The sequence below is a fragment of the Leptidea sinapis genome, chromosome 2, assembly GCF_905404315.1.
Source record: "Leptidea sinapis chromosome 2, ilLepSina1.1, whole genome shotgun sequence".
Classification (NCBI taxonomy): domain Eukaryota; kingdom Metazoa; phylum Arthropoda; class Insecta; order Lepidoptera; family Pieridae; genus Leptidea; species Leptidea sinapis.
Window position 1 is genome coordinate 416882 of NC_066266.1, and position 19089 is coordinate 435970.

The following is a 19089-nucleotide window of genomic DNA, read 5'->3' on the forward strand; positions in this document are numbered from 1 at the left end:
AATTTGGTGTGCATGAGTGAGACGTAGCTTATCACGCACACTAAAGTAATACTCGTAAGCCTGGCCTGTTTTAGGTATGAATTGTCAAAGGATAAATAGTATTTAGTAGACGGTAGTACTTACAGAATATTGAGTTGCATTTGTCGCCGGAGGAGAGCATTCTTCTTATTCACCAGGTTGAACCACTGAGACATCAATCGGTCTTCTTCCTGTTTCACATGTAATAAGGTAAAAGGTAATCAATTGTTATTCATTGTGTTCTATATTTCTACTTTTTCTTTGTTATTTGTACACGCGAGTGTGCCATACTCTCTATACTATACGATTTTTTTAAGGCAATCTAAACATTTATGCTGCTTCATTTTACTGACAATGAGGATGTAGTACTCAAGTACTCGTCATCGATTGTTCTATTTCAATTCAACGGTTGCATGAGAATTTCGATCTTAGCCTTAGCCCTGAGCCGTAAGGTAGAATACCCTATTCAGTAGTTTTATCTATTGGATCACAACCAGAAAGGACAGAAGTATTAGTATTGTTACGAAGACAGGTTAAAGGAAACATATCTCGACTTTTCTTGAAATTAGAGAACTTTTCTAGAGAAACTAGAGATAACCCGTTTTCAGGACGGATTTTATTCTTTTGGTGAAGGTACATTTTAAGAGTGAAAATTCTAGAATGCATTGCAAGGACGATGTGCGAGGGAGAAGAAAGATAAGAATGTTCTAGAAGCTAGAGCGAACGTTCTAGAAGTGTGCGACAAGGACGGAATGATGTCTGAAAAGAACGAAGATGGAAGAACGAACATTGTAGAGTACTAATGAGTCAAAATAGAACAACGACTAGGTTTGCCTAGAAAGATCTCGAAATATTGTTCGCAGGCATATTATAAGTAGGTCAGGACCCAAAGCGGTAGTTATCGCAATGTATACTCCATAGGGAGTGCCGCTTGCGCCTCTTTCTCCCCCAAGAGAAGGTCGCCTTCGATGAAGGCTTAGAGGGCCTAAAGCCAGCCTCAAGTGGTGTTTAGTGGGTAGGCACATAGGTTTTAACCCATAAAACTAACGCAAACTTAGGCTACGTTGGTATGCATGAGCATTCCCCACCTCCCTCCCGTCCTTAACCCGGAGGGTAGCCCTTTCCCTTTGTCTGGGCGCAAAAAAAGAGGTACTGCAGTTATGAATGCAATATGTACTAAGCGAATAAATTCATTATTTTATTAGATTTATTATTGAGTGAGAGTAAAGTGTGCGTAAATTAGAGTAATTACTGTCAGTGTTTTGTATGTGCGTCTATATTCTTTTCTGTGTTATTTAAATCCTTCTTATATTTTTTTAACAGTAAATCCTTCGAGTTTAACAACTTTTATATCCACGAACCCCTTGACGGACTTGACTTGAGTCGAAGTCCGTATTTATACACATCGCTTTTAGATCTCTTAAGTCCACCATAACGACGACTTAGGAAAAACTCTGACTTATAGTCTGAACCGTCCGAATAAAAAGGAGATTAATTCCTTGTGTCATCACAGTTAGCGGTACTCGACATTTTATAATTCTCGTTACATAATACACTTTCTCCCAGTATCTCATACCAAATAATTTAACTGGTCCGCATCTCGCATAAGCCATTCATGGATTTCCACTTATTTCAATAAAACTATAGTTATTTATGCAACCGTTGTGCAATAAGGGGTTTTAAATCACGAATGTGGGTTTGAATACCACGAGTTCACTTCGTGGTATTCAAGCCCGAGTGTGATAATAGTATCACATGAGTGTTTTAATTTCTAATTATCAACAGTTGCATACAAGACTTTCTCTACACCCATAATATGAATCCTCTATAAAAGATTTTGAAACAGTTTGCTTACTACTAAAATTAAAAAATCCAGTCCTAGTAACCATTACATCATCCAAACGAGTGTTGTAATGTTGTACTGAATTTCATTACAACACTCGTTTGGATGATGTAACGGTTATTAGGAGATTGGGTGTTTTAATGTAGGCAATAAGCTGTTTAGAATCTTTAATAGAGGATCTAAAGCTTGGGTGTAGATAAATAATCAAATTAGATTTTGACACTGATAAAATAACTAATACCGTAAAGAACTTCGTTCCGAAATCCGCGTACCATATCAAAATAGTGGCAAATAGTATAAGATAATGTCCGAACTACCTAAATGATACTCCAATCTATGATCTCCAAACTAACTAGTTAATAAATCAAACAATAAACCTATTATTATTGTACATGATTTTTGATCAATCTACAAGAATGTAATATAATTAAATGCTACTTACTAATTACTTAATTAATAAAAATAAAATTTGATGGTACCGGATCGTAGGATATTCTCGTACAAGGGAATATAAACCTTGTCCACTTCACCTACAATATTGTTTTGACATTAACAATCATGCGATGTTGGTGAGATGGCGATGTTTAAAGGAAAATGATAAAAAAAAATCATCATTACCAAAGAATATGTCAAAGTACGAGTACATAAGGCTCACTCCGCAAAATCAATTAAAGAAATAGGGACTCTTGCGGCCATACAATAAGGTGCAATTCAGATCGCACAACGCTATTTTAACTCTTTTTAACTCTAACCTACATTTTTATTCAACCAGAAGTTACATCTCTTTCTATCCCGTGTTTCTTACGTCTTCCGACAACGTTTGGATTGTCTTCTTTAGCTAAAACTTTACCTATTTAGTATAAGGTTATCTTATAAAAATAGCCCAGCTTTTTCTATGATATAAATAAGTATGTAATCGTAATTTATATCAATATTCTTTCGTTGTCAAACCTTAATTAATATGTATGCATTGGAAGACCAGGACATAGTCAACATAGTTAATTTTTCCTTCAAGAAGTAGTATCTTTAATTAGATAGGCACCTAGGTACCTATCTATTTAAAGATAGGTACGTAGGTGCACACGAGATTGAAAAGAACCATCACGGGAGTTAACTTGAACAATTATTATTTATATTAGATATTATAATAACAATTTAAAAAACAACATTTTAGTGGTCGACTCGTGGTCTAAGTACGAAAAATCAAACATTAAACCTAATTAGTTTAGGTCTATTAATGGTAATTTTATAATAATAATAATCACTTTAAATTTGATTATGTGTCAGCGTCTTTAGGAAGCTTACGAAAATTTGAATTTGGATCGTAATAAACTTTTAATATGTTTTACTTTTTTATGTTTCTCCATTTCTAAATTATCGGTCGGCTCAAATCGGTCTGAAAGCTCGCGCGTGCGTCACTGCTCGCTCGTGAGTCCCTACTGGATATCCACACTGGCGTGGCCGCCGCGCGTTTTTATGAAAATAAGGTACGAGACGTGCAGGACGTTCAGCTGATGATAATTAATACGCCCTGCCCATTACAATGCAGAGCTGCTCAGAATTCTTGAAAAACACAAAAATTTGAAAAAAAAAACAAGACTCCCAATCGCCTATTAAAAGGTCATCAAAAAATTTCCGAGCGGCGTTGTATATACGTATATATTAACTTATACAAATAGCATTAAAACCTTCATTCAAATTAACACCTTATTTCGTGGCAGTAGACCTGAACACAAAGCAAGAACATTTTGTTTTAGCAATTGAAAGGTAATTATTTATCGAAATAATTAATAACCTCATGTGACGTACACAATTTTGTTAATATACAGGGGAACTTACTTGTAATACGACACTCCATAATTTTAAAGTTTGGATATGCTGTTATTTGGACAGTTTTTCACTGAACACTGTTGTGTTTGCGCGGCTTTGCATTCAAAGCGCGTTCGTAACACAACTGAATGAAAACTCTGATTAATAGACGGGTAGGCAGAGTCTTGCTTCAGACGTTATTTAACGTGATTGTGGTCTAGTAATAATTTATTATAATAATTAATAAATTTTGATCTGACTACTTCCGTGCATAGCTCACCTCTGTATTGTCAGCCCTGTCCATAACCCTCCTTAGGTGTAACTCAAGCGCAGCCGCTTTCTCGTCAACCATCCGCTGTTCCCTCTCCAGTGCTTCCACCTCGCTCGATATGTAGCTGCTATGAGCACCAATCTGGAACCGATTTTCTACTTTAATATGCACTTTTACTAACAAACACGGTTCCGGCTGGGTCGTCTCCTTCCTTAAAATATGTGCGAAGGCAACGATGGCTGGTCCATGCGTTAAATAGTGAACTGGTGCTGCTTTGGTGCCAAGTCAACCTGTTATAATAAAACAAACCATTGCATTTGTTGGATGCAATAACTGATTATGACAGTAACCACGAGCACGATGCTCGTGGTTCACGAAGCATTATTACACAAACAATTAATTCAGGTTGAAGGTTGATGTATCCGAGATAGGATAATTTATAATAATTTCTTATTTAAACACGACTCATATATTGGATGCAGCACCTTACAAACTAATTTGGTATGTATATTACAGTCATTGTAAAATACTCTATTTAATTGAAAAGAGTGGCCGTTGAGTTTCTTGTGTGATCTTCTCACGGGCTCAACTCTTTCCGATCATATGGTATTTCCGTAAATTCAGTAATTTAGTCACTACTCAATAGCGTTTAGTTTAAGCCTAATTTAACAAAGTTTATTTGAGTTTGACTTTGATTAAGAGTACAAAATTTAGTGGTCATTATTTGATACAAACTCTGAACTCTTTTCTCGTTAGTATTTTAAGAATATAATAATAATTTGTTTGAGAATATAATACAAAGCATTTTATTACCAACAAAAAACACACTACACCTTCATTTACCAATCCGATTTGCTAAATGATGTCATGAGGTTGGTGACCTTGAACACCGTAGCCTGCGGGGAATCCGACGCCTTGCATAGTTTGATTAAAATACAAATTTATTACAATATAAAAAAAACAACCATGCGGCGCGTGATTCCCTGGTAAAAGGAGATGACTCAACAAATTATTGTGTCAGTGCAGAGGACACCAACACACCACTGGTTTTCAGCAGCCCCTCGTGACACTTGGAGTTGACAGATAATGTAGTCGTCAATTGAAATTAATTTGTGTATCAAAGGTAATGAATGAATATTATATGTTGATTTTGATATTTTTGTGTTTGATAGAGCTAGCGTATTTCAAAGTGCTTAAAACGACTTAATCATACAGGCCGCAAACAGAAGCCTTGTTGGCAACAATAAGCAAAAAAATTATCAAATCAGACCTACACACAATATTTCCTTCCCATTCAGTTACAAATATTCGTTACGATTGCTTAATTTTTGTAAAAGGAAATTGCCGAAAACTAAACTCTGATTTTGGAGCCTTTAACTGACGATTTTTAGTCGGAGCTGCAGGTGTCCTTATCACACTGGCTGTCTCACCCGCGTTAGCGCGACGGTATGTTGTTTTATAATTCTCTTATGACTCTATATATTTTACTTACCACGAACGCCCACAAGCGTCCTGCCTTTACTCCTTACCTTTGCCTTTACTACCTTTAATGTTATCGAATTGTTCACTTCCTAAAAAACTTAATATAGAGATATTCAACTACTCCATACAATGCATAATATATATGTATATAGTATCATCATTACAATTTGTGTAAAAAAACTAGCATCTAGACTCGACCACTAGACAGAGAGAAGGAGAGCGGCCAACATCTCTAGCCCGGGCCTCTTGCGGTCGTACCGGTTCACTCGTTTGCGTACCGGTACTCGGTAATCAGACATATCATTTTAATCTTCATTTAATTTAAACCCTTGCATAATTTCAACTAGTAGACGTCCAGACAGCGTTGTAGGTATTTAGCCACAGAACAAAGAAGTTCTTCGTTTATTAGCGTTAATTACATGTTAATTACCTGATCATCGTCCAGCAGGTTTTCACTCGGAGACATAATGTCGACGAGATCACTGAACGAATGTAGCGGCGAATCGACAGAGTTAGATACACCCTTGCCGTCTCTATCTTCACTGTCGACTTCTGCCAAATAACGATACAAATAATATTATATCAGATTCATTCTATTTTACTTTATTTTTGCCAGTATTTTGGTTTTAATCACATAATAGCTAAAGAAAACCACAGTGTTTAATCAATATATAATAACGTGTAAGAACAAGTACATTTAATAGTTTTCTAACTGAACGTTAATTGTATTTTATGCAATAGTTGTCAAATCAAATCAAATCAAAATATTTTATTGCAAGTCACATTTTACAGTAGGATGGTTGGTACATTAATGGGTAGACAATATGTGACGCCCTGCAAGGGCACAGCAACGTTATACATAAAATAAATAAGTCTTATACATTTTATACATTCTTATACTATATTGTAACTAATTCTCACACTTATAATTAAAAAATTCGGGTAAATCGTAGCATTGTGAAACTAAAAAATTTTTAAGATGTCTTTTAAATAGAGAAGGCTTCTCTTTATTTTTAATTTCGTTTGGGATGTGATTATAAATTTTTATTGCCATGTGGTGAGGGCTCGATGACACTAATGACATTCTTGTTTGGGGAATTTTTAATTTGTTTAAATTTCTATTATTTCGCTTGTTATTTGGTAGTGTTGAGTATAAGTCCGAATGTTTTTTAACAAATTTACATGCTTCTAGGATGTAAATTGAAGTAAGAGTTAAAATTTTGTGTTTAATAAAATATGGTCTACATGAATCCATCTGCTGAATATTTTCTAAAATTCTGATACATTTTTTCTGTTGAATAAAAATATCTTTTATTTCACTACACTTTCCCCATATTAATATTCCATATGATAATCTAGAATGTGCATATGCATGATAAGCAGCAAGGGCAGATTTGAAATATGTTACGCGTTTTAGTTGGTAAAGAGCATAAGTAAAAGATGACATTTTGCTTTTTAATTTCTGTAGATATGGCTTCCATGTCAAGTTTGAGTCTAAATCAATTCCCAGTAGTGTAGCTGTGTCAACTGTTTCAAGTTGTGAATTTTTGTTAGAATATGATATATTTAAGGGGGATTTTTGATAAGGTTTAAAAGGTATAATTTTAGTTTTATTAATAAAAATTTATAATAAATTAAGTTCAAGATTATTATTATTTAGCCAATAAAAGATTTTGTCCATTGTAATATTTTTTTTTTCTAGTTGTTTTAAATTAGAGCATAGGATCAAAATAGAAATGTCATCAGCAAAAAGAGTACAATCATCGTCTATTAAGTTAGGAAGATCATTTATGTATATGAGAAACAATATACAACCCAACACACTGCCCTGTGGAATCGATCCTGATAAGTGAGCTTTATTAGATCTTATGTGGTCTTTCCAGTCTCGAAGTTAGTATTTTCTATTTCCACATATTGAAAACTATTATTAAGGTAAGATTTGAACCATTTGTGGACAATTCCTCGAATTCCTGAGAGAAATAATTTTTCTAGTAAGATATCATAAGAGACTCTATCGTATGCTTTGCTCATGTCAAGCAGTAGGCCAACTGAATATTTTTTATTATTAATTGAATCAAATATTTTTGTATGTATTTGTATATCGCTAAAGTTGTGGAATGGTTTTTCCTGAAACCATGTTGGCTTTCATTTAGGATATTATAATTTTCCAGTAAACTACTTAGGCCATTGCAGTTTCAAATATCTTCGCTGATGTAGATAGAAGGGCAATAGGTCGGTAATTGTTTTCCTTTCTTATATACCGGTTTTATTATGGATATCTTTAGATCGTCCGGAAATAATCCTTCACAGAATCATTGATTAATAAGTTTAGTGTACGGGTAGGTTAAAATATCAGCACATTTTTTTATTAAAAAAGGGGGGATTTCATCTATTCCGAATGAGTTTTTATTCTTAAGATTTATTATTATGTTAAAGATGTCTTTGGGTTCAAACGAATTTAGAAATAACGAATTAATTATTTTATTAGAATTTATAGCTATATTGTCGTTTTTTACTTTAGGGCTTGATGAGATGGATAAATAGAAACTATTAAATGTATTAGCAATAATTTTCGGATCTACTATAATATTATTCTCTGAAGATTTAAGACTTATGTTTTGCTTTATTCTTATAGTACTTTTATTTGTTTCATTTTTTATTATTTTCCACATGGATAGTGTTTTATTATCAGCTGAGCTGAATTTACGGATATTTATAATTTTCTTAGATTTATTTATACAATTTTTTAAAACTTTGCAATATCTCTTACAAAAACTTGATAGTACTTTATTTTTGGTTTGTGATAAAAGATTATTACAAATCTTTTATTTTGACATGATTTTTTAATTCCTAGTGTTAAATAAGGTTTATTTTGGTTTAGAGTAAATTTTGTTAGTAATTTAGGTATGCATTTATTCAGGGCAGTAACAATTATATTTAGGAATATCTTATAGTTTTCGTTAACGTTATTGTTAGGCTTAAGTTGATCATGCCAGTTGATATTCGCGAGTTCGTTTTTAAATTTATTTATATTAAAGTCATTAAATTTACGTTTTAATTTAATGAAAGACTGTTTATTGTGGAAAGTTAAAGGTAATGTGAAAATGATGCCCTTGTGATCTGATAATCCAAAATCATATACTTCAATTTTTGAGCCTTCTAGATAGAAATTTGTAAAAATGAGGTCTACGCACCTTTTAGTTGTCGGAGTTATTCTAGTAGGCTTTGAGACTTTTTGATGGAAGTTATAACACAACAAGAGGTTATTGAGTCTGCTTTTTTCCTTTGCATCTAGATAATAATAAATAATAATGTTTTTATTCATTTCTTTTTTATTAATGTTAATGAGGAGATTTTCTAATAAGTTGTAAAACAATTCTACTTCTCTACTACTATTAGGCCAGTACAGATTAATTATTATTAATTATTTTTAACAAATATGCAAACACCGCCGCAATCATGATGTACACGACAGAAGGAAGCTGCCATAATATAATTATTTATGTGTAATGTTTTTTGTTTTTCTATAGATAACCAGGTTTCCGAGATACACATAACTTGTAGATTAGGTAATTCATCAGTTAAATGGTCAAGTAGATGTATTTTATTTCAGATGCTTTGCATATTTTGATAAAAGATATTTAACTGTTTTGACGATCTGTTTGTAATATTTTGTGTGTTCATGTCTGAACTAGGTCCGAAAGTTATATCTTTTTACCATTTTACGCTCATTTCTTAATTCACGATCAGTTCGGCATTGTACATTACTTATATTTTCACCTATATTTGTAGAGGGACGACGTTGAGTTGAATGCTCGCCCGGCGATTTATTGAAGGTAGATTTAGATTACACGCCATCGGTTATATTGCATTTCTTATTGTTTATATTAATATGCTGTACGTTCTCTAGCGATGAAGTGCTGTGTTCTAAGTCTGTAGAAGTGTTGATAATAGGTTGTGGTGTATTTGTTGAATTGTGTAATTTAGATTGAGGTGTCGGGGCTGCTTCAGTGTCCGCGAGATTCGAACGGTTTCCTTTCTGTTGATTATATGCTTCAGGCGTTAAAAACTCACTAAGACGCATTCTGTTATTATAGTGGTGACGAATATTTTGAGATGTTTGGAGAAGGTGCTTTACCATCATTTTGCTGATAAGCTCTACAACTATTGGACGGGTATGTGTGTATTTTCCTATTCTATACATATCTTTTACGTAGCCATGTATGTCCACCCCATATGTCTCGTAAATGTAGTATCCAATGTCATCGAACAGACTTCGTTTATCATACCGATGGTTTATGTGTTCGGGGAATCCATAAGTTTCTTGCTATTTATGTCCCGATTGATAATAAATTTTAGCTTCTCCACTTCCGACTTCAATACGATATTTTCGTTTTGTATATTTGAGAGATTTTTGCCACCTACAAATTCTTCGAAATTTTTTTCAAGCTTTTCTAGCGTGTTCAACATAATTTCAATTTTGTCATTCATATTTAATAAACTTTTAAACACTTAAAATCACTTTTAAACACTTAGGATAACTTTGATTATTATTTTTTAAGATGTTAAATTAGTAACCACACGCGTTCCTTCGACTACCCGGTCGAACTGTCTCCTACCCCATGCACCGCTAAAGCGATTAGACGTGTACCCTACTACCTAATTAGTTTTATAAAAACAAATGTAATTATTATTAATCAAAAATATATTAAAGTAAATACAGTGAAGTACCAGGCTCTCATAAGCGTGTGAAGTTTTGCCGTATGACAGTGAAAAAATGTTAGCAACAGCAGAGACGGAAATAATGAATCTTCCATTTCAACCTACTAATATTATAACCGCGAAAGTTTGAAAGAATGTATGGATGTATGTTTGTTACTCGCGCAAAAACTACTGAATGGATAGCTAACACATCAGAATAACATATAATTTATAAAAATATATTGTGAATTATCCAAAATATAACGATAAGAGTCAAGTAAGTATAAAAAAGCCACCTGCGAGCTATTCTGGCTTTCGCCACAATAACCGTTGGAGTTACACGTATATAATGTGTAATTGAAATATTTATCTTAAAGAGTCCTACAAAAAAGCCCACGCCAGCATTAATCCATCTTCTATGTGTAAGCAAATGTAAACAGTGAACCATAAACACAAAACAAAAACTAACACACATTTGGTAGTTTCAAATTGATTCATATATATATTAAAATAATCACTTTCATCGTTTGTTATTTAAAGTAGATAAACTTTATCTTTGACGCTACATCATTTGGACAATTAATTTTAATACTTACGAAGATGACGATTATCAATATTAACAGGAAGTCGGGACAACATAAATATAGGCTACATATTATCAAGCTCACCTAGCTTACCTACACATAATAATAATATTAATATAATAATACTTTACGTTATTTCATATTCTTTTACACTCACTGCAAATAACTTAAATTACTAAATGTACAATATTTATTACATAATACCAATTATTAACATCTTTTTATCGCTAATTGTAATAATACATTGAACATTGAAAAACGGTTTTGCAGTGATATTAAAAGAGGTTGACCTCTGACCCCGAAACTAGTTAATACTGTATCTTCGGAGTCAGTTATTCCTCAACAAATGACAATGACAAACGAAACGAAATTAAAAAATAAAAATTAAATGTGAATGTGAATGTGAATGTGAATGTATGTGTGTGTGTGTGTGTGTGTGTGTGTGTGTGTGTATGTAATTCTTAGTGAGTAGGTTAGGTCCGTTTATGAATATGATAATTGTTTAAGATGTGGTGGTTTTCTTTTTTACCTCAAAATTGCTTAGTGTTTAGATAAAAGTCTTCTCATGAATCTTATTGTAAAGCTTAGAGGATATAGCATCATATTGACGTTTCGCGAAGGCCGTTTTACATTTTACTATGGGACATATTTGGGTGCGGCGTCGTTCAAAAAACAGTCACGTTGAGGGGTAGGGTCGGATGTTTTCTTAATACACTCCGAAGAATATATATTTGTCGGAGCGATAAAACTTGGCATTCTGAATAAAGTGGGTTGGTAGAGTATCGGATAGGTTTATAAAGCATTATCTTTAGAATAGCTCTTTGCAGACTTAACACGATAGTTACGCGGGCTCCACCCCAAACAGGGATACAATAGGTCAAAAGTGATTGGCATACAAATACAAAATACAAACACAAAATGTTTATTTTCTTTAGCAAATATGTACATAAATCAATATTCATGATTGGAGCCTCATTTTGAGCACTATAGCGCCTGTGTTAGAAGACTCCGCTCTTCCATAGCTTATTAATATTTATTACATTATTTACAGACAATCAAACTCTAACTACTAAGAAGTATATCTAAGAAGTATGTATAGTAAGAAATAAGGTGTGTAAGGTGAGTGCATTGGGTGTGTTGTGAGTGATAAGTAAGGTGTGAGAGGTATTATGAAGTGTGTGTGAGTCAATGTGTATTTGTGATCAAATGAATGAATCTTGTATAAGTATGTGTATAATGAAATGTTTGTATTACTGTTAAATTAATATGATTGGCATAAGGCAAAGTATACAGTTTTCACCGTATTGGAATCAGTCAAGTGTCGTAACGCCTTAAATATGTATATATATTAATATCTAATATATATTTTTGCTGCTTCTTAGTAATATATAAATTAAATTAAAGCGTGTGTTTGCACTATCCGATCCTACCCTTAGTCAACTCGACCTGAATTTACCTGAGAGAGCGTTACATCTCCCAGACATACAGACTCAGACTGATTCAATACCACAAACAACGTGTTGAGCGCGCTTATAAACAAATCAAACTCCACTCACCATTTCTATCTGGAGTCCTTGTACTCTTCCTGGAGCCGGGAGTCGAAGGGGTGGACTCCCTGTTCATAATACCCTCCAAATGTTCCATGCCACCAGCAGCTAGAACAATGGCCATTGGTAATTAATGAAATACTTATTAAATAATTTGTTATTTTTAAAGTGATATCCCTCACTTCTGGGATTAATTGTACAATAATTTATAGCCAGAAATTATGAACGATGCGGCACTCGCTCCCACTAACAAATTGCTTAGATTAGACATCTCAAATCAATTTCCTAATGCGCAAATATTGGCGTTGAGCTGGTTATCCAATGTAAAGTAGATCCTGTAGATAAAGCCACAACCTGAGAGCTGAACAAGATATACCAAGATTAACGAACCATGCGTCACTCGAACGGTGGGCTTAGTTGATAAGAGCGCTCAGTCGGAACCCGTGACGTTGCGGGTCCGAGTCCCGCATTGTACATAAATTTTGTTTACAAATTTAATTTGCATAATTACTTATTATTTATTGTTATTAGTGATAAACTGTTTTCAATTTTTTTTTAATTTCTATTTTTGTTTTATTAACATTGTGTATTGTTTTGATTAATTTTATAGAAATACTAGCTGAACCAGCAAAATGATGTATTGCCATAAAAAAGCTATTAAATAAAATCAATAAATAAAATTTTTCGGGCATAAAAAATAGATGACGACCGATTCTCAGACCTACCGAATAAATTGTATATAAAATTTATCGTACTACAAGAATTATTGTATTCGATTGGCACCTTGCAACCCTATTACGGATCTGTGGATGGAACAGAATAATATAAAAATCGCGGTACAAAAATAGTTGTAGATCGTAGAAGCGCGAAAATTTTAAGTTGTATGTATTTTTCAATGATGAATCGTAATAAAATTAAAAATTAAAAAGTTTGTCAAAAATATAAAAAAAATATATACGGGTGAGCCGTTTCGGAGGAGTTGGTAACAAACGCCGCGACACGAGAACAACCTTAAATTTAGTTTTACTACGAATTTCCGCCTGCTTTCTTTGTGATCATTATGTTTTCAGTTTCTTTGAAATATGTTCCTAGTTGTTATGCATTTTAGGAGAGCTAAATAAACGGATAAATATAATATATCTCTGCAATATATCTGTAAGTCACGTTTCATTTGGGTTTTTTTAAGGCATTTTAGAGAAAAATTCTCAAAAAAATATTGAAATAATATCGTTATTCGTCTCGCATTTTTAAATTTGGACGGATGATTGTTTATAATTGATCAATTATGAGTGACGTTAAAATGCATAACGTTTTTATTAATCAGGAGAATAAAGACATGTCAATTGATACTATTTTGTTAAATAATCTTTTGAGATTATATTTTTGACTCAAAAATGGTTCACTTTTGCATATTAAATACCGGCCTAAAAATTATCAGAAATTGTCACCTCCTAGTGTGAATAGGTTGAATAATTACCAATAACCCTGTATATATATACATACATAATATATTTATATCTACTACTTATTGATTGAGCTGGCAAGAGTCAAGAAAGTAATTAGTAGTAGTTAGGTATTGCAATGGTATTTTCTGTAGTTCGATGGGTTTGTGCATCAAACATTGACATTGTCTTTTTGAGGTAATAGTTGTTTATGTAACTGTTGTGTAATAAGGGGTATTCAAACACGTATGTGGGGTTGATGTGGGTGATAATAATATCATATGAGTGTTTTAATACCTAATTATCAACAGTTGCATACAATACTTTATCTACACCCATAATATGAATCCTCTATAAAAGATTCTGAAATAGTTAGCTTACTGCTGAAATTAAAAAAGCCAGTCCTAGTAACCATTACATCATCCAAACGAGTGTTGTAACTTGACTTGGGGAGTAAGCTGGTGAATGCGTGACGAGAACGTTACGAAAAGTGTGATAAGGTGATATAACTAAGTTGCATTTCGTTTTCGTTTATATTATAACGAATAATATCAATATAACATTATGTAATGTAAGCATCTAAGGCGCTCATTTGATCTATTTTCGTTCTATAAAGCTGTTTAATCAATCTTCTATCAAGCTTTCATATGAGATGCTGTTAAAAATTATAATAGTAATGTATTGAAAGTGGATGCAACTCACCAGCTAATTCTTCCATCACCGAATGTTTGCTGATAATTTCCACCGTTCCTCGTGTGGGCGACCGCGGAGATTTTGGACTGGAAGAAATCAAGAGTAGTTTAATATAATTATATTCTTGAAATCAGGTTACCTTACACGTTAGTGACTATGTTAAATGTTATAATTTCTTCGTGTCAAGAATGGGACAGGCGGCCATTTTAGTGGCGTCAGGTAAGACAACAACAATCACCAATCAAAAGTACTTTTTACAGATCGGTACATTCTTGTCGTAGCTCGCAAGCCACGTGATGCCGCCCACTGCTCTCATACTCCTTAATAATTGGTTACTTTAAAGTGATATTCCTCACTTCTGGGATTCAGTTGATAACCTGCAGAACCCCAATAATTACAAATTAGAAAACTGACTTGAGATGTCGCTCTTGCTAATCCATACATTTTTTACTCATACTCCTGTTTTGAAGTAAAACTTCTTTACGCACGCTTGACATGGGAATTAAGTTGGTGAATGCCTGACGAGAGCGTTATGAAAAGTGTGATCGGGTGAGGCAAACGGAAGTTGAGAGTAAGATATAAGTTAGTGAAGATAGAATGAGAGAGGTACGTTTCGTATATGTAAGTGTCTGTGACTCTCATAGCCTGCATGAAATATAAAGTGTGGCGCTACAATGGCGAAATTACATGGACTCACAGGTAGAGCTATTTAATATTAATCATATAGCGAGCTAGCGTAGCCTCTGACACTTACTTCTTCCACGCTGCTCCGTAGCTGTCACAAGTCATAGGTGAGTAGCGCCCACGTAAGAGTGATTATAATTTTGTTCGATGAATGTATAATTTCTTTGATTGAGAAATTCAAATATTCACATTATTTACTTTAATTCTTAGAAATAGTTCATTTAATGTCGCTATAGTAGTGCAACGCTGTATATATTTCATATTCAAATTCATTTCGTATTATTTTATGGGCTTTATAGATAATAGAGTTGTGAATTGGTGGAGGTATATTATTTCAAAATTTAGTTGCTGAGTACCTGCAGCTACACCTGAATACTGCTGTATTGTACCACGATGCTAGCGTACACCGGTGCAGGTGGGAGGCTCATTTGTACAGGATGCCAGTTAGATTATGGTCACCACAACGGCGCCTTTCTCTGCCGTGAAGCAGCAATGTGTAAGCATTATTGTGTTTCGGTGTGAAGGGCGTCATAGCTAATGTAATTACTGGGCAAATGAGACTTAACATCTTATGTCTCAAGGTGACGAGCGCAATGGTAGTGCCGAAACTTCAAAATATAGAAACAAATCAACCGTGATTCTCACCTGACTATACCCGCTCTGGCGTCCGCTATCAATTTCCTCGCCCTTTCCCTCAGAACAGCCTGTCTCTCTTCTTCCGTCATACTCTAGTCATTAAAAAACAATTTAAACGTAAGCTAGAACTTTTAGCACGTCAATCAGCATTGTTACTACTGGTCACAAAGAATGAGAAAATCGGTCATTGACCTATCTCAATAAGAGATCTAACAAGCTTGCCTGATTGTGAATACAGTAGTATAGATGTAACAATATTCAGGGCACTCACACTGTACACATACTATGTACAATATAAGCCACCGTCAAAGGTACCCAGTATTAAGGCAATGTTACTTTGTCGTGACCAGTGATATTGCAATTTTGCCGTTTCTTTTTATGAAAATTTAATATATTAAAAAAGATATATTTTTAAGGGTTTATTAACATTTAATTATCAAAACGTAATAATTATTATTGAAGTTAAATATTCATATTTCATAATTTATTTATTAGAAAAACTAATTTAATATTATATCTTCCTTTTTATGATGATGAACAATGTGTGGTATGACTTACCTTTCGTGGACTATCCCCATTTTTGATTCTATTTACAATTTCAGTTTTACTATCATCATTTTCTTTGGAACTTAGCCTCTTAATTTTCTCTCTTTCTTTAGCTTCACGTTTTGTAGCTTCCAGCAGCTGTCTTGCTCGCTCTTTAAGCTCATCGTGACGCGATAATAATTGCTGGCCAATCAAAACGAGGCAATATCACGTAATGGAGAATAAGCCAATCGATAATGTGTATTTGACCAATCAGCGACGACGATTTTGAGTAGCGTTCCAAGCGTTATTTGTTGTCCAATCAGAAGCGTTCACACACAAAATGGAAGCCATGAATCGGGAATGAAAAGAAATGGAACATGTTTAGTGTAAGCGAGTAACTAGAACTAATTTCTAGCCTAAAAAATTGATGAAATGTAGTACATATATACGTGAGTAACACTGCAAATGTTTAGAACTGGCCAGTTAGAAAGATGGCTAATGAAAACGTTTTTTGATTTTTTCAATTTTAGATCTCTTTGGTATCCTAATGTAGTATATTGCATTCATTTGTCATTTGTTTTTGTGAATTGGCGGAAAATCTAAAACTCTTGTTACACGTGAAACTGAACCTAACGCGTGAAAATTTTCAGTCAATGATTTATTATGACTTTTGTTGTGAGCTTACTCAACAATAAAGCTACGATAGGCTGCGATTAGCATTTCTTAATGAAGCCCCATCTTTTGCCACTATTTACAATTGGTTACGGTTGGTAACGAGTTTAAACGTGGACGAAGCAATCTCAATAATCATCCGCGTGAGGGACGTCCTTTAACAGCGACTACTGGAGATAAAATCAGTGCTGTGCGACGCATGATAGAGAAAGATAAGAGAGTGACCTATCAGCAGATACGGGCAAGCCTAGGCATTGGTATGAGTCAAGTTCAAAAAATATTACAAGAACATTGAGGCGTCAGGAAGTTTTCTACCAGATGGATTCCCCATACTTTAACCGACGACTAGAAACACCTTCCTGTGGACTGGTATCGCCAAATGTTAGATAAGTTCAACGGCGGTAACTCATATGCAGTATTTGACATCGTCACAGGTGATGCAAGTTGGATACATTGCTACGAACCCGAAACCAAAAGCCAATCAGCTCAGCAGGTGTTCCCTTTCGAGGATCGGCCAACTAAGGTAAAGAAAGGAAGAAGTCAAAGATGATTGCCTCATTCTTTGGTCGGAAAGGTCATTTCGCGACAGTTGTGCTAGAAGATGGAAGGACAGTTACTGCAGACTGGTATCTCAATCGCTGTTTGCCTGTTGTCTTGGAAAAAATTCGAAAGCAGCGCCCTCGAAGCAGGATCCTCCTTCACCACGACAATGCTTCAGAGCACTCCGCAATACGGACTGTTGAATGTTTGACTATGGCAGGTGTCGAGATAATGAGTCATCCGCCATACAGTTCTGACCTGGCGCCCTGCGACTTTTATTTATTCCCAAGAAATAAAGATAAAATTCGAGGTATTCGCTTTACGAGCCCTGGAGATGCAGTGAAACCGTACGAAAATTCCATAGAAGATACTCCTGAGGAAGAATGGGCCCACTGCTTTTCTCAGTGGTTCCATCGAATGCAAACGGTCTTAGGGTAAACCTGTGGGAATAGGTGTTCCACAGGGTTCTATTCTCGGTCCTTTCTTGTATCTTATATATATTAACGATCTACCGTTTGTGGTAGATGATAGCCATGAGATTGTGTTAGAAAGATAACACACGAATGTTGCGACCGCTAGATTAGTGTACTTCAGTTATTTTCACAGCATCATGAGGTACGGTATTTTACTGTGGGGTCATGCTGCTGACATTGATATAGTTTTTGCTCTGCAAAAGAGAGCTGTTCGTGCTATATATCAGCTTGGTTATAGACAGTCTTTCAAAGAAAAATTTAAAGAAATAAATATTATAACTGTTCATTGTCAGAACATTTATGAAAATTTAATATACGTTCACAAAAATCGTCACCTTTTTTGGTCTTAATAGTGATTTTCATTATTATAACACTAGAAATAAGGGATTGGAACTAATTCTAGTAGGCTTCATAAGATTCATAATAGCTTTAAGGGTAAATGTATACACTTCTATAATAAAGTCCCAGCCACTGTTCAGGCATTATCTATAAATAAATTTAAATGTTTTATAAAAAAAATGGCTCAGTCGTAAATCCTATTACTCCATAGCTGAATATCTAAATGATCGGACAGCCTGGGACTAGATTGTGACTATTTTACAGTGATAGAAATGACTGTACAATATTTGTATATTTTTCTTGAAAAGAGCGCAAAAAAAGAATGCTGGGAGAGTTTCTTGCGCCGCTTCTTCTCTCTCAGAGCTCCATTTGTTTCCGAAGCGGTATCTATTATATTAGAAATGACATAAAAAAGAATTCTAAAGGAATCAATTTTGATAAAATAAATGCCTTTTATGCCTTTAATGCGACGATGTGTAGAGAGGAACGGAGATTACTTCGAAAAACAATAAAAGTATTGGCAACTTTCTACATTAAGCCATTTTTAATTTTGGAAACATTTTCAGTGTTATCTAGGTATAAATGCCAACTACACGCACCTGTAAGTGTTGCCAATCGAATTTGTTTATTATCTTTTTTGTGTTGTTGCGCGTCCTACTCAAGCACATCTCACCTATCACTATGTATATAGTTACAAACCTGTTACAAAGCTTGGCTGACATCGACTCCAAAAATAACAATCATCGTAACTACAATTAGATTAATTAATTAAATTGTATAAAAAATACACAATTATTAGGGTGCCCTAAAACTATTAGGGTGTTACT

At 34.1% G+C, this 19089-nt stretch overlaps 1 protein-coding gene across 2 annotated transcripts in view; it reads right to left on the bottom strand.

Annotated features, from left to right (window-relative positions):
* LOC126972236 (EH domain-binding protein 1) overlaps positions 1 to 19089 on the bottom strand; it is an 86375-nt gene that overhangs the window by 11134 nt on the left and 56152 nt on the right. The window contains exons 17-23 of one of the 2 annotated variants that reach the window (XM_050818885.1): positions 16269 to 16439; positions 15720 to 15802; positions 14400 to 14476; positions 12265 to 12363; positions 5854 to 5975; positions 3951 to 4082; positions 124 to 209 (exon numbers count right to left, since the gene is read on the bottom strand). In XM_050818885.1, the coding sequence (XP_050674842.1) occupies positions 124 to 209; positions 3951 to 4082; positions 5854 to 5975; positions 12265 to 12363; positions 14400 to 14476; positions 15720 to 15802; positions 16269 to 16439 (770 nt within the window). The remainder of the gene's footprint in view (positions 1 to 123; positions 210 to 3950; positions 4083 to 5853; positions 5976 to 12264; positions 12364 to 14399; positions 14477 to 15719; positions 15803 to 16268; positions 16440 to 19089) is intronic. The other variant, XM_050818892.1, reaches the window with a different exon arrangement.